This window comes from Protopterus annectens, chromosome 12.part0 (assembly GCF_019279795.1).
Source record: "Protopterus annectens isolate FY-2018-M chromosome 12.part0, PAN1.0, whole genome shotgun sequence".
Taxonomy (NCBI): Eukaryota; Metazoa; Chordata; order Ceratodontiformes; family Protopteridae; genus Protopterus; species Protopterus annectens.
This window is the reverse complement of record NC_056746.1, coordinates 653,532,692-653,545,075: the sequence shown is the minus strand read 5'-3', so window position 1 is coordinate 653,545,075 and position 12,384 is coordinate 653,532,692. Positions and strand designations below refer to the sequence as shown.

General features: G+C 38.1%; 1 protein-coding gene across 1 annotated transcript; it reads right to left on the bottom strand.

The window, feature by feature from the left end:
* Positions 1–3,461: 3,461 nt before the first annotated feature.
* Positions 3,462–6,064, bottom strand: PERCC1 (proline and glutamate rich with coiled coil 1). Its single transcript, XM_044090559.1, has one exon. It carries the CDS (start codon positions 6,035–6,037, stop codon positions 5,201–5,203), a length of 837 nt encoding a protein of 278 aa, XP_043946494.1. The 5' UTR covers positions 6,038–6,064; the 3' UTR covers positions 3,462–5,200.
* Positions 6,065–12,384: the final 6,320 nt, after the last annotated feature.

Here is a 12,384-nt window from a genome sequence, read left to right as displayed (position 1 = left end):
TCATTCACTCAGTTTTGGTTTATATTTTAATGAATTATTTAATGCTTTCTAGTTCCCTGCATTTACTTTATGATGGTTTTAATTTAGTTCTGCTTTTAATAGCATGAATATGTATGTATTAAGCAAACATTCATTGGTTGGAATTTTAATGATGTCATGTCTATGAAAGTTTAAATTGATGCATTTTTTTACTAGCCCACATCTGAAGAAGTGTTTCTAAATGAAAACGCAAACCTGCTACGTTAATGTGGAGTATTTGAAACGTGTTATTCAGTGTCTAATAAAATTTGTGTCCTTGGTCCTTGCTTGTACTGTGGCTTCATTGTTTCATCATGCTGGTACCTGTTTTAGGTTTAAAGATTTTGAAAAAGCCATTGCATACCACCCCAGCTAGATTACAACACATGATTTTAAAATTGCAAAAGTACAATTTCAATCTTGTTTACAAAAAGGGCAAACACTTGTACCTTGCTGATGCCTTGTCATGTGCACCCAGACAAGCAACAGAGCAGCATGAAAATGAACCAGCAGGCCGAGAATTTATGGAAGTCAGAAATTTTTCATCATCAAGGCTTGATGGACTAAGAAATCACACAGCTTCAGACACAATTCTCCAGAAACTAGAAAACATCATCAGTCAAGGACGGGCAACATGACAGACCAATACTTGACATTCAGCAGTATTTTCCTTACGGAGCTGAACTCATGATGGAAGATAGAATCATCATGCCAGGTCCAAAAGTGGTAATTCCTAAAGCATTACAACAGGAATATATTAAAAGCTTGCATCATGGTCACCCAGGTACTGATTCAACTAAAAGAAGGGCAAGAGGCATTGCATTTTGGCCTTCTATTTCGAAATATATAAAAAAGGAAACTATACTGTGTTCAATTTGGAACAGCAGTAAACCACATCAACAGAGTATAAAGCACCTGTTGGAGAAATCCAAGAGAGATGGTACTGATGTTTTCCATAACTTACTCAATCTCAGAAACATTCCCTGAGACAACCTGCTTGATTCACCTGCTCAGAGACTGATGTCCGGACAGACACGAACAACACTTCCCAATCTGTAAACAATTGTTAGTACCAAAAGCAAAGAACAACAGAGTGGTCATGGCTCAACCTTTGAGAAAACATCATTCACAAAAGTTGTACCACGATAAGACCAGTAAACCCCTTAAACCAATACTACAAGGAAAAGTGGTGAGAATGCAAACATACAAAGAATATGACTGAGTGGGAATTGTGAAGAACATTTGTGAAAAACCGAGATCTTACATCATACAATCTGAAGCAATGGATTTCAGAAGGAATCATAGATGTGTTATCTGCCTCTGAACCAGTGATCCAGCAGGTAGCCTGTGCCAACAACTCTTATTCCCAGAGTGACTCAACAACTGTTCATATTCAGAAGGACAGTGTGCTTTCTTCAAACAATTTTGATGCAAACCCTGATGTTCCAGTTTTGAAAGAATCCCCAGAGACTGTCCCTGTTGCTAAATCCAATCAGAATTTCTATGTAACTAGATAGAGTAGAATTTGTAAACCGAATCCTAAATGCACAGTGACTTGGACTTGAAATCAGTTTTGGTTTGTTGAAATAATGTCTAGCTCTTAAATATGCCTTTGTTCTCATATTTTCAATGTCAAACAAAATTAAAGAGTGAGGATGTAAATCAATGCGTATATTAAACCTAGTCTGCCATTGTAGCTATATAGCATGTACATATAAGTTACTGAGCACATGCCAGATCAGTGCCATTTTGTGTAGTCAATCAGTGTGAATTTAAGCTTGAATGGAGATGCACGTGTGAGTGTGTTAGAAGTGAGTCAGTCAGTAAGCATATCAAGTTCAAAGTATATGTACACGTTATAGCTACTGATGTGTGTCTGTATAATAAATGACTTGAACGCATTCCGTGCCTCAGTGTCTCATTTGAATACACGAGATATGTGACAAGTCTGGGATTAGTGTATAAAAAAAGACTGAGGAATCTTTTGTAATCTTTTTGATTTTTTGTGGGGGGGCAGCAGAGAAATTGCAGGACTTTAACAAAACTTCCTCCAAATCAGAAAGAACTGGAGGAATATGCATAGGTTCAGATAATCCCAGTTGTAATAAATCATACTATTTACTGAGGGACTAAGAAACATCATTGTTTTCCCAGTGAAATTCATTCTGTAAATAATCTCAGGAAAATGATCCTTCACAAGAACTATCCAAAGTCATACTGTCCTCAGAATTTGAATCAGAAATCTGTGGATATATTAATATGTCCCTTCACATTCCTTTTGAGGTTCAGACTCTTGAAACTCTTAAGGAAAAGAAGAATCCATTTTTCTTTTAACAGAAAGAGCCATGTAAGGAGATCAAGAGCCTGAACTAAACCCTGAGCTAAGTCCAATAAATTATTCCTGTCCAGTGTTATATTTGACAGGAATTCCTGAACAAACAGATCCAGAATTGCCAGAAGTCACCTCCCTATGGAAGGGAACAATTTTTTGGCTAAGCAAAGATGCATTCCCTGACCCTTCTCTCAGGACTGACAAAAGTGTCTCTCCCCTTTCTGATAAAGGCATACTAACAGTGGTAGAGGATGTGCCTTACCTATGGTCCATGGTGGCTATATTCATTACACCAGCAGGCCCCAAGGGAAAAGACATATGGTCTGAGGAACCAGCTCTGGCTATAGTAGAGTCATCTACCTGCAGCTGAATCAAACTATCAGCCTGCTGTGGTTGCAAAGGCTGCTTAACAGTGTTTTTCTTTTTGTGGCTGGAAAAAGGTACAACCAAGGAACTGGTGGATTGTTCTATGGTTAAGCTGAAAAAGATGCCTGATTCCTGGGGAAGGTTAGCAGTAATATTCAATAAAACATGTAAATTGTAAAAAAGTATATTTTTCCCCTAAAAACACAGTAAAAAAGACTTTAAACACTCACCCCTCCAAAAAAAGTTAAATATCAAAAGTTTCTCCTCAGAAACAATAGTTTTCTTTAAAAAAAAATAAAGTAGAATTTTTTCCCAAAGGGAACTTATCTGTCCATCAGTGAAACAGCGTTAGCTGATCATAGATCCTTGAAAGCCTGCAGAGGAGTGCTCTCTTCAGGTGCAGAAAAAGTGACTAATGATTTGGGCACATGGAAGGCGCCCTGAAGCTTTGGAAGCTGGCTGATTGTTTTGTCCTCGCCAGGACGTAACCCATATAGCTTAGGTTATAGCTTTAGTAATCAAATGAAGATTGTCTGCCATTCCAAAATCAGCTTAGTTATCACATACAGTTTATCAGTGTGCAGTTTTGTTCTATGACATCATTGTTGGTTTTTCTACTCAGTCTTAGTAAGTCTTCTTCCCAAAATGACAAAAAAATATTTTGTTTCATTTGAAAATATTGAAAATATGAAAATGTAAAAATGGCAGTTTATTTAGGCACATGCGCAACAAAATAATGGGGTGATCGTCTTTATTACAGAAATGTACACATATGTATCATACATTTGTAAATGTGATTTATTGGTATTAAAATATACCTCCTTTACTTCTGAAATATCTCCTGTTTACTGTACTGTGAACATATTTATAGGCAATACTTTTACTTTGATTTATCTCAATACATTTTGCTTTAACAGTGTGCTAACAGTGTTAAGTAAGATGAACATGGGAATTTACAATGGCCGTCAGCATAATTTCATTTCAGCATATTTAGGTTAGTATGCTAGACCTTAGCTGTATTTGTTTTGTTACATGTCAAAGGCCTGCAGCCGAGCGTTATACAAATTTTTAAACTGTTCCTCATTATTCTTGAGTATATTTGAGTGTCATGATGGTCCACAACCTGATATCATTCCTAACGTTTGAAAGAACTATTGTATCCAGCACCAGGAGCTTTGATCTGGTTAATTGATTTAAACCAGAGTCCCATGCATGCAAGTAGGAACTGGAAGAATCATATTTAGCTGTGTATGATATAGCTGTTTTTTAACATTGTATTTTAACAAGTACACTGTACTACCAGCTGCTACTGTATCTGGACAGAGAAACAAGGGGTTGTGACCATCTTGTCAGAATAAACTCAGACAGATGCTATGTCAGTGGAGGAAGGGGCTAGCAGAGGTGGGCTAAAAAGAATCAAGGTTGAGCCGATCCTGTAATCAGAGAATAAAAAGTAGGGTTATGGTGGTTTATGAATGTAGTGTGAAAAGTTGGGGACGGCCAAAGGATTGTTATAAGGTTATTGGACGAAGGAGACTGGAGCACAGTGAAACTAAATCGGAATATGTTAAGAGAGAGAAAGGAGATGAAGGTAGAAAAGTTGAGGATGTGAAGAAGACAAAGAATATGGTAAAGTAAGCAGAGTTCAGCAGGGAGCAGTGCGTACAATATGACTGTGAAAGACATGCTGTTTAAGAAAAAGAAGGTGAAGCAGTTTAGGGAAAGGTCAGGTGATAAAACTGTTTAAGGAAGGGTGGGAAGGTGAAGATAGACCATTAACAGACTAAAAAGTGTCTAGCTGTCAGAGAAAACCAAGTGGTCTTGCATTTCTTTAAAGATGGATGGCTAGCAGTAGCTGCTATCAGAAAGGGACTCCTCACTTCAGGTGTCTGAGTGGTATGAGGTCTATGTAGGTTTCTACCTTTGCTTTCCCTCTTACAGACTACAGTCATGAATGTTAACTCTTAAAACAATCTAGGATGCAGAGCACAGCATGCTTACTTTTCAGAACCATGACTCATTCCGTTCATTAACAGAAGCAGGTATATGAGGTTAATATTTATTGGAAATGTGGCTACTAGTTGTAGTGATGCAGAACAGCTTAAGCTTTCTTTGGGGTTGATTATATTATCCATATTGTGTAGATTGCTCTTGTAACTACACTGTATAGTTATTAGCATTTTATAAACTTTAAGTTGCACAACTGTCACTATTCTGCTGTCTCATATGGCAGCTGGTTACAAAACATTGTAATACAGAAGAATATTCTATGAGCCTTATTTTTATACCTTAGTGTATCTAAGTCATATAGCTGAAATGTGTCATATGGCTTTTTCTGTGGGGTAGCATTGATTCACAGTTTAGCATTTCTGGATTGAACACAGTACACAATTCTGCCTTAACTGTGATGGGATCTGAACCATGGACTTGACCTTCTGATAGTTCTTCTTGTACTACAGCATTAAGGATGGCTTTGTGTGCCTTTTAGCCAGTTTGGTAATGTTCTGTTCCCAGGCTGTTCCGGGACGTCTCTCTTGAGACATCACTGATAACACCAATATGCAGTTCATGACTGGCCTCAGATGTCCAATTAGCCAGGAGATCACTGAAATCAGGTCCATGTGTGTGCAGCACACAGGATGAATTCAGAGATGGCTCTTTCCAAAAAGAAGGGGGCAGCTTTCGCTTGTACATTGGAATAACATGAGCATACTTCTTGCTTAGTTTCTGTTTTGTATCAGTCTTACCTTCTGCAGCCCTCTGTCTGAAGTATTTATACAAACCATACTCAAAGAGTTCAGCCAAGGGTCCCAGCTTGTTAAAACTATCTCTATCACACATGGATTTTAGGACCTGGTAGTCTACATCCTTGGGAGGGGTCAGAGTTACGTAATGGTCACCCCCATCTTGGTCCCCAAGCTGAGCAATTTGCACCAAGTCTGCATAGTATAGTTCCCTTCCAGATTTTCCAGCACTGAATCTTTCTTCATAAATGTTGCAGGAGTCAGGATCATCTTCTTTGCTCTTTTTTCCAAAGTACCTTTGAATGTCACTGCTGATGATCTCTGCAAAGCGGAGCAGCTTTATTGCAGGTTCACAGACTCTAGATGACGGATCCAAGACCTTTAAGTCCTCAAGTAGTAGAACATTATCTCTGGCTGATTCTTCAGCTTCATACTCCTCTTCCTCATCCTCCTCCTCTTCTTCTTCTGATGTCTCCTGAAAATCCAATTCTTGCTGGAAAGGAGGAATACAAAACTGGTACTGGAAAGCAGAGAGGTGATGGAATTCATTTTGATTTCTGATGACACCTGCTGCCATTGTATTCTCGTTCTGTACTGGCTTACAAGATTAAGACTGTAAAAGAAAAAAGGCAATTCACTGAACTTATTTTATTATTCTATGTTTTATATTTATTAATTAAACTTTCTGTCACATTCCCTTCAGTTCCTCTTTCTCTTCTCTAGGGTTATATAGCATCTGATTCTTTGTGGTTTGTCCTAGCCTCTCCCAACAATATATTACTTGCTGTGGACTCACAGACTCTCACATTCCAGGTGATGATTTCTGGATAATGTAGTCAGTGATATAGTCTCAACAAGTACTATTTTCTTTCCAAGTTTTTTTTTTTTTTTTGCTATAGCTTTGACAACAGTGAACAATGGATACGCTCTATTTCTTTCTTAACCGGTATAAGGGACTGAGGAGAGCATAATGGAGTAGGGTAGGAGAAAGAGGGTTGTACTCATAGAAGATCTAAATCTGACAATAAAAGACTGAAAGGTTCCAAAATCCAGAGAAAGGAAATAGTAGAAGCAGATTGAGATGACTGAGGTTTTGGACTCCAATGGTTTCAGCTAGTTGATGTGAAACTGCTCAAGAAAGGACAGAATTCTGGATGTGGTCTGATCAAGTGGAGGGAGTCAAGGATACTTTAGTGAAAGTGATATTACCATTCAGTGATCCACAACACTGCGTAGCTTAGAGCTTGTTGGGATCATACAAAGACAAAGGTGATGGGACAGGATTTAAAGGTAGTGGATTATGAAGAGCCACAGGAGAGGATCAAAGATGTGTTAGGGTCTTAATGTAAGCTAAGGAAGTGAAGAAGTAATAAGAAGGGGGTTAGTGATAGAGGACTAAATTTAATATTTTGAAGAAGAGGCAAAAACAGAAGAAAGGCCAGTGTGGTTATATAGGAAACAGTCTAACAATAAAGGCAAAAGCAATGCAAACATGAGACTGAATGAATAGGGTGAGGAGGAGGCTAAGTACAAGTTGGTAAGCAAAAGACAAGAAAGGAGGTGAGGATAGCAGAGGTGAAAATTAAAAAAAGATTTGGCAAAAGGGGTCTACTAGATAAACAAAAGCCATTTTAGGTCTGTTGCAGAAAGGAGGAAGAGGTGGGTAGACCTGTCCAAGCTGAGCAAGGATAGAAGGATAGAAGGAAGATCGTGAAACAAAGTGTAGAAAACAGAGATACTTAATTTAACTCATTCACACCTATAGTGCATCTTTGTATATTTCCTGTTAACACCCAGAGCTCCTTATGGCATCCATAACTTTTTAAGTCTGACTTAATTTACTAACTAATAAATCATTCTTATTTTCAAATAACTATCAGTAGGTAATATTAGAAAGTGCAAGGAATTGTTAATAAAATGACATCAATATTGTCAATCTAGGATGTCCCACAATAGAGAAATTAATCACTGCTCATCACTTATTTTATTTTTGCATTTTCATATTTATGTTCCTATGTTCATAAATGTGAGCCCTACATGTTATTGAGGGATATGGTGTAATATGCCATGGTGGGATACATGTAAATTCATTGTCAATGTCCATTTATATCAGACTATATCTTATATATTGCTAGTTGTTTGTTAGTAATTATGAAAATAAACAATATTTCCATAATTACTTAATACTTCAAAAAACAAGTGACTTACAAACTGTTGCATGACATAAGGTGAAACCTTGGATGTTGTTGAAGAAAACATTCTTTCAAATTTGCACTGTAAATTGCAAATCTTGAGAAATATTCAATGCTATTTATACTGCTTATTATACAAGTAAGCATATGTTTTCATATTTCTGTAAATATCTCAATAAACATGCACTCATAGAAGAATTTCTTATTTTCAAGTGGAAACATTATGCCTGCTTAACAAAAATGTTCTAACAATATATTTCTAGTAATACAGTTTCCAAGATATGACAAATTGTGAAAGTTTGCTGAAGTATAATTTTAGGTTTATATGCATTATAATACATTAAAATATATATAGAATGACTATGAATGAACCGACTAATATCACTGCAAAGAACATGTCTTACTGATAACATTAATAGTTGTACAGTTTTAATAGCTTTTATTGTTCACAAAATATTTACTTTTTTCTCTTATCCTTTTCAAATTTACTTTTCAGAAAATGCCCTGGAATGCAAGGATATATGTAGGCTGCTAGAGGTGAGACATGCTACACCACTTAGGTGTTAATGAGCTAACTCCTGTACTTTCTTTTCATATACTAAGAATAGTATGTTTGGACTTATTTACTAGCATCTAGACTATTGCCCACACTGAGAGTATCTGGAATCATGGTTTGTGTTAATACCATCCCTCCTTAAAAGATCTATCTATTTTCTATTGCATGCATCATAAATATTGAATTAAAGATACATCATATATTTACTAAAATTATTTGCGTAGGTAATAATGCAAGGTGTATACATCACATTGCACACAGCTGTCTTTGCTGGCTTACTTGTACACTTTCAGCCTCATTTATGTGCTTGAAGCTGTGACATTTGCCTTCCTTTATATTATATTACTTTACATTTGCTTAACAACAGAAAGAGGTAATAAATCTGACTACTCTGGTCTTTTAAAGTGCACTGTGACACTCTACTTCCCTTTTTACCACTACCTTTCTCTAAGCTTTACCACCTGTCTCATTCTTTCTTGAAAGCCTTTGCAGATTCCCTCACCATAACCAATTTTGGCAGTCCATTCCAGGGGCCCACAATCCTGCTTATGAAAAAAGTAATTCTGGATCTCTACAAAGTGGTTAGTCATGACAATCAACTGCCTGTGCCCCTTCCTTCTTCCTCTGTATTTTCTGTTCAAAATAACCCCTTAACATCTCACTGACTTAATGCTGCCCACCAATATTGTATATTCTTGTCTTTTCTGGTCTCCAGTCAGAAGACATCTTGCTCCAGTCATTTCTGGTCTCTTTTCTTCCTTTCCATCCAACAGATCCTCCTGATAGCTTTCCACTGGATTCCTTTCAACAGACTGATATCCTTTTCCTAATATGGCATTCAGAACTCTACACAGTATGTATCCAGGTGTGGTCTGAGCAAGGCCCTGAAGAGTGGGAAGAATGGAAGCATTACATCTTTGCTTCTAAAATCTATTCCCCTAGAGATGCACACCATGATTTTGTTAGCTGATGTCACCACTGGGCTCTCAGTCAGCTACCTATGGTCAAACCAACACCTGCAGTATTCTGCAGTGTAGTGGTAGAAGCCACATGTATCTCAATGCCACAGACCATCATGTTATGTTGTCTCTTGATACAGGGAGTGACTCAGATGTAGATCTAACTAAATCCCTCAATTTTGACACCAGTGTCACAATAATAATTAGATGATGTTGCAGCATTTTGAGGGAGAGGTTATGCTTAGTTGTGAGTAGGAGTGAAGAAGCACTTGTCCCATAATATAAGTCCCTGATCAAGTCTGTTATGAAACATTGCAGGACAGCATGTGTATGTAACAACACCCAAATAAAAAAAAAAAACTGGAGAGAATTCAGATGACATTTACCAGACAGGTTCAGAGGCTGAGGTAATTAAGCTTTAAGGAGAGACCAAAAGCTCTGGGGTATATTCTATTAGTTACAGACCTCCTAGTGGAGATTTAATTTTGGTATAGAAATGCTATATTAATGACCAGTTGGCATCATGCATGGGAGTGTCCATTAATTCATACAAAAAAAGAAGTAGGAATAACAACTGTTTTGCCATTTTCCTGGTTTTCTACACTACAATAAAACATAAGTTTTTTAATAAGATCAGCAAGATGATGGAATACATTGTTTTAATTGGGTAATATGTTACTTTTAATTGTAGGTGTTAGACTGTCATCAAGCTGGGCTGAGCACTGGCTATATAACTAATCAACTAGTTGCACTAGGCACCTAGATAGTGTCTGCTGAGGTTGTACGCTTCTGGAACAAAATACCTTGTAACATTGTAAACACATTGATCAATCCCCCAATCCCTTTCTTGCACTGTTGACACAAGCCTCACATCCCACATTGACAGGAGTCCCACTTCCCACAGCACTCCTAATTGCAGTACTTTGTATTTGTTTGACTTGAACATCTACTACCACCTTTCTGTCTTTGCATCTCCCTGACATGATATATAGTGTATCAAATGCTTTGCTAGACTCTTCTGCCAATCCTCCACTGCTATATCTACTTTTGTAACCCCTTAGGTTCCTAGGTTCATAGGTGTTTACTAGGCTAACGACCACAAGGGCTTTTTTAAGCCTAGCCATCCATCCCAAATGTCTGACAATTTCTGTTACCCTTGATAAGTGTAAGCAGGGGCTTGGGAGATTAAATATTTACAAGCAGGGGCCTGGGAGATGAACCATTTACAGGTTGTTTGTGTCCATTAGAGACATAGATGCCAAGCCAGGGATGAATTTCTTGTTTCTCATCCAATTGTCCAAGTTATGCTTGAATAGGCTCAGGGAGGATATCTGCTTCATATAGATGTTCCAGAGACAGGGCATCTCTGGGATACATACCTATCTGCACAGCAGGTCCTATTTATATCACATGCAAGGTTTGGACTTTAGAATGGATAATGCTGGTGCTGTTTGTTTTGCTGATATGCAGGAGGTCCATCAGAGTGGGGTTTGACAATGCACTGTATGCCAGGCATAGATCGCCCTCAACAGCCCGTAGGAGACAGAATACAGGGATACAGACCCTGAGGTGGTCTGCATAAGATGTTTTACTTATGCTCTGTATTCTTTTAGTGAGGAAACTCTGTAAACATTCCATTAGTTGGATATACCTGGTTAGGTACATATCAAAGGGAGCTTTGTACTCAATCATAGACCTGATGAATGCTGAATACAATGGAAAAATGACTTCCTTAAACCTAGTGATGGTCAAAGGCTAGATTAGTGTCTATGTGTCCCCAAGTTCCTGACTCCTGGGTCAACTCTAAGGGGTATGTTGTCAATATGATGGTTACCAGGAGTGGATGACTTCCCGAATGATACTATTATGCATTTCTTAGCATTTAGTTTTAGTCCATGTCTCTGACTTGTTTGTTTGTTTGTTTGTCTGTGTCAGCGCTTCCTGGAGAACATTTGTGTCAGTGTGAGATTCAAAGACAACTCCTAATTTGCAATCATTTGCAAATTTAGTCAGGCAGAGGCCATTGACATTGGCCCTGACTTCAGAAAAGCAAATGCAAAAAAAAAGACTGTTCAGAGGATTGATACCTGAAGGACTCTACTTGTGACTGACCTCTTTGTTGAGGTGGACTCCCCAATTTTAACTTCCTGGGTCCTGTCTGTGAGCCATTTGGCTATCCACTAGGTGGCATATGCATTTGTACCTAACTTCCTGAGTTTCTGTACAATGTCTGAGTAGCGTATTGTGTCATATGCTTTGTCCAGGTGAAGGTAGACAGTGTGAACCATTTTGCCTTCATCCATTTCTTTGTTGACCTTCTCAAATAAGTCCACCAGGTTGATTAAGCATGACCTGCCCTTGATGAAACCAAACTGTGTTGGATCCAGTGTCTGGAGGTTTAATTTATCATTATTGATCATTTCCATGATAATTCATTTCATCGTTTTGCATATAAGACTAGTGAGTCTTATGGGACTGTAGTTTTTAGGGTATGTAGATGGCCCACCTTTTTGCAGATGGATGACTGTTGCTGTTCTCCATTCATGAGGCATGAAGCCTGTTTGGAAGCTGCAGTTAAATAGCAATTCCAGACAGCATGATAGGTCATGTTTTATGCTATTTAGAAGGCGTAATGGGATATTGTCTTGGCCCATTGATAAAGTGTTCTTGGCCTTACAGCATTAAGAGCCTGTTCCCTAGTGAACGCAGGGGGAGTTATATCTGATGGTATTTTCTGAGGGAAGGTTGAGGGGGAGAAAGGGATAAAGTTGGAACTGAATTTGTCAGCCAGTAGAATTGCTATATCTCTTGGCTCAGTATAGGTGGCTCCATTTACAATGAGCTCTGCACACAATTATGTATTGCCTTTGAGGTTGCGGACATAGCTAACGAATGCCTTGTTGCTGTCCTTGGCTTGGGAGGCCAAATTTACCTCAAATTAGACTTTGGTAGACTTTATTAGTCCTCTGAGTTGTTTGTTTAATTTGATGAGTGCTTTTATCCTGATGGGTGCTGCACCTCCTAATTTTTGCCATGATTTTCTTCCTTCTGTTATACAACCTATTGACTTTGTGATTCCACCAGGGTGCCTTATTTTTTGAGTTAGTTTGGTACTTCTTCCTGGTGGGTACAGCTGCTTCTGTGCAGCAATTAACATGCTTGTATAGTGGTTCTGTGAATAGTTCTGCATAGGCAACAGTGTTCTCAGGGTTTATGG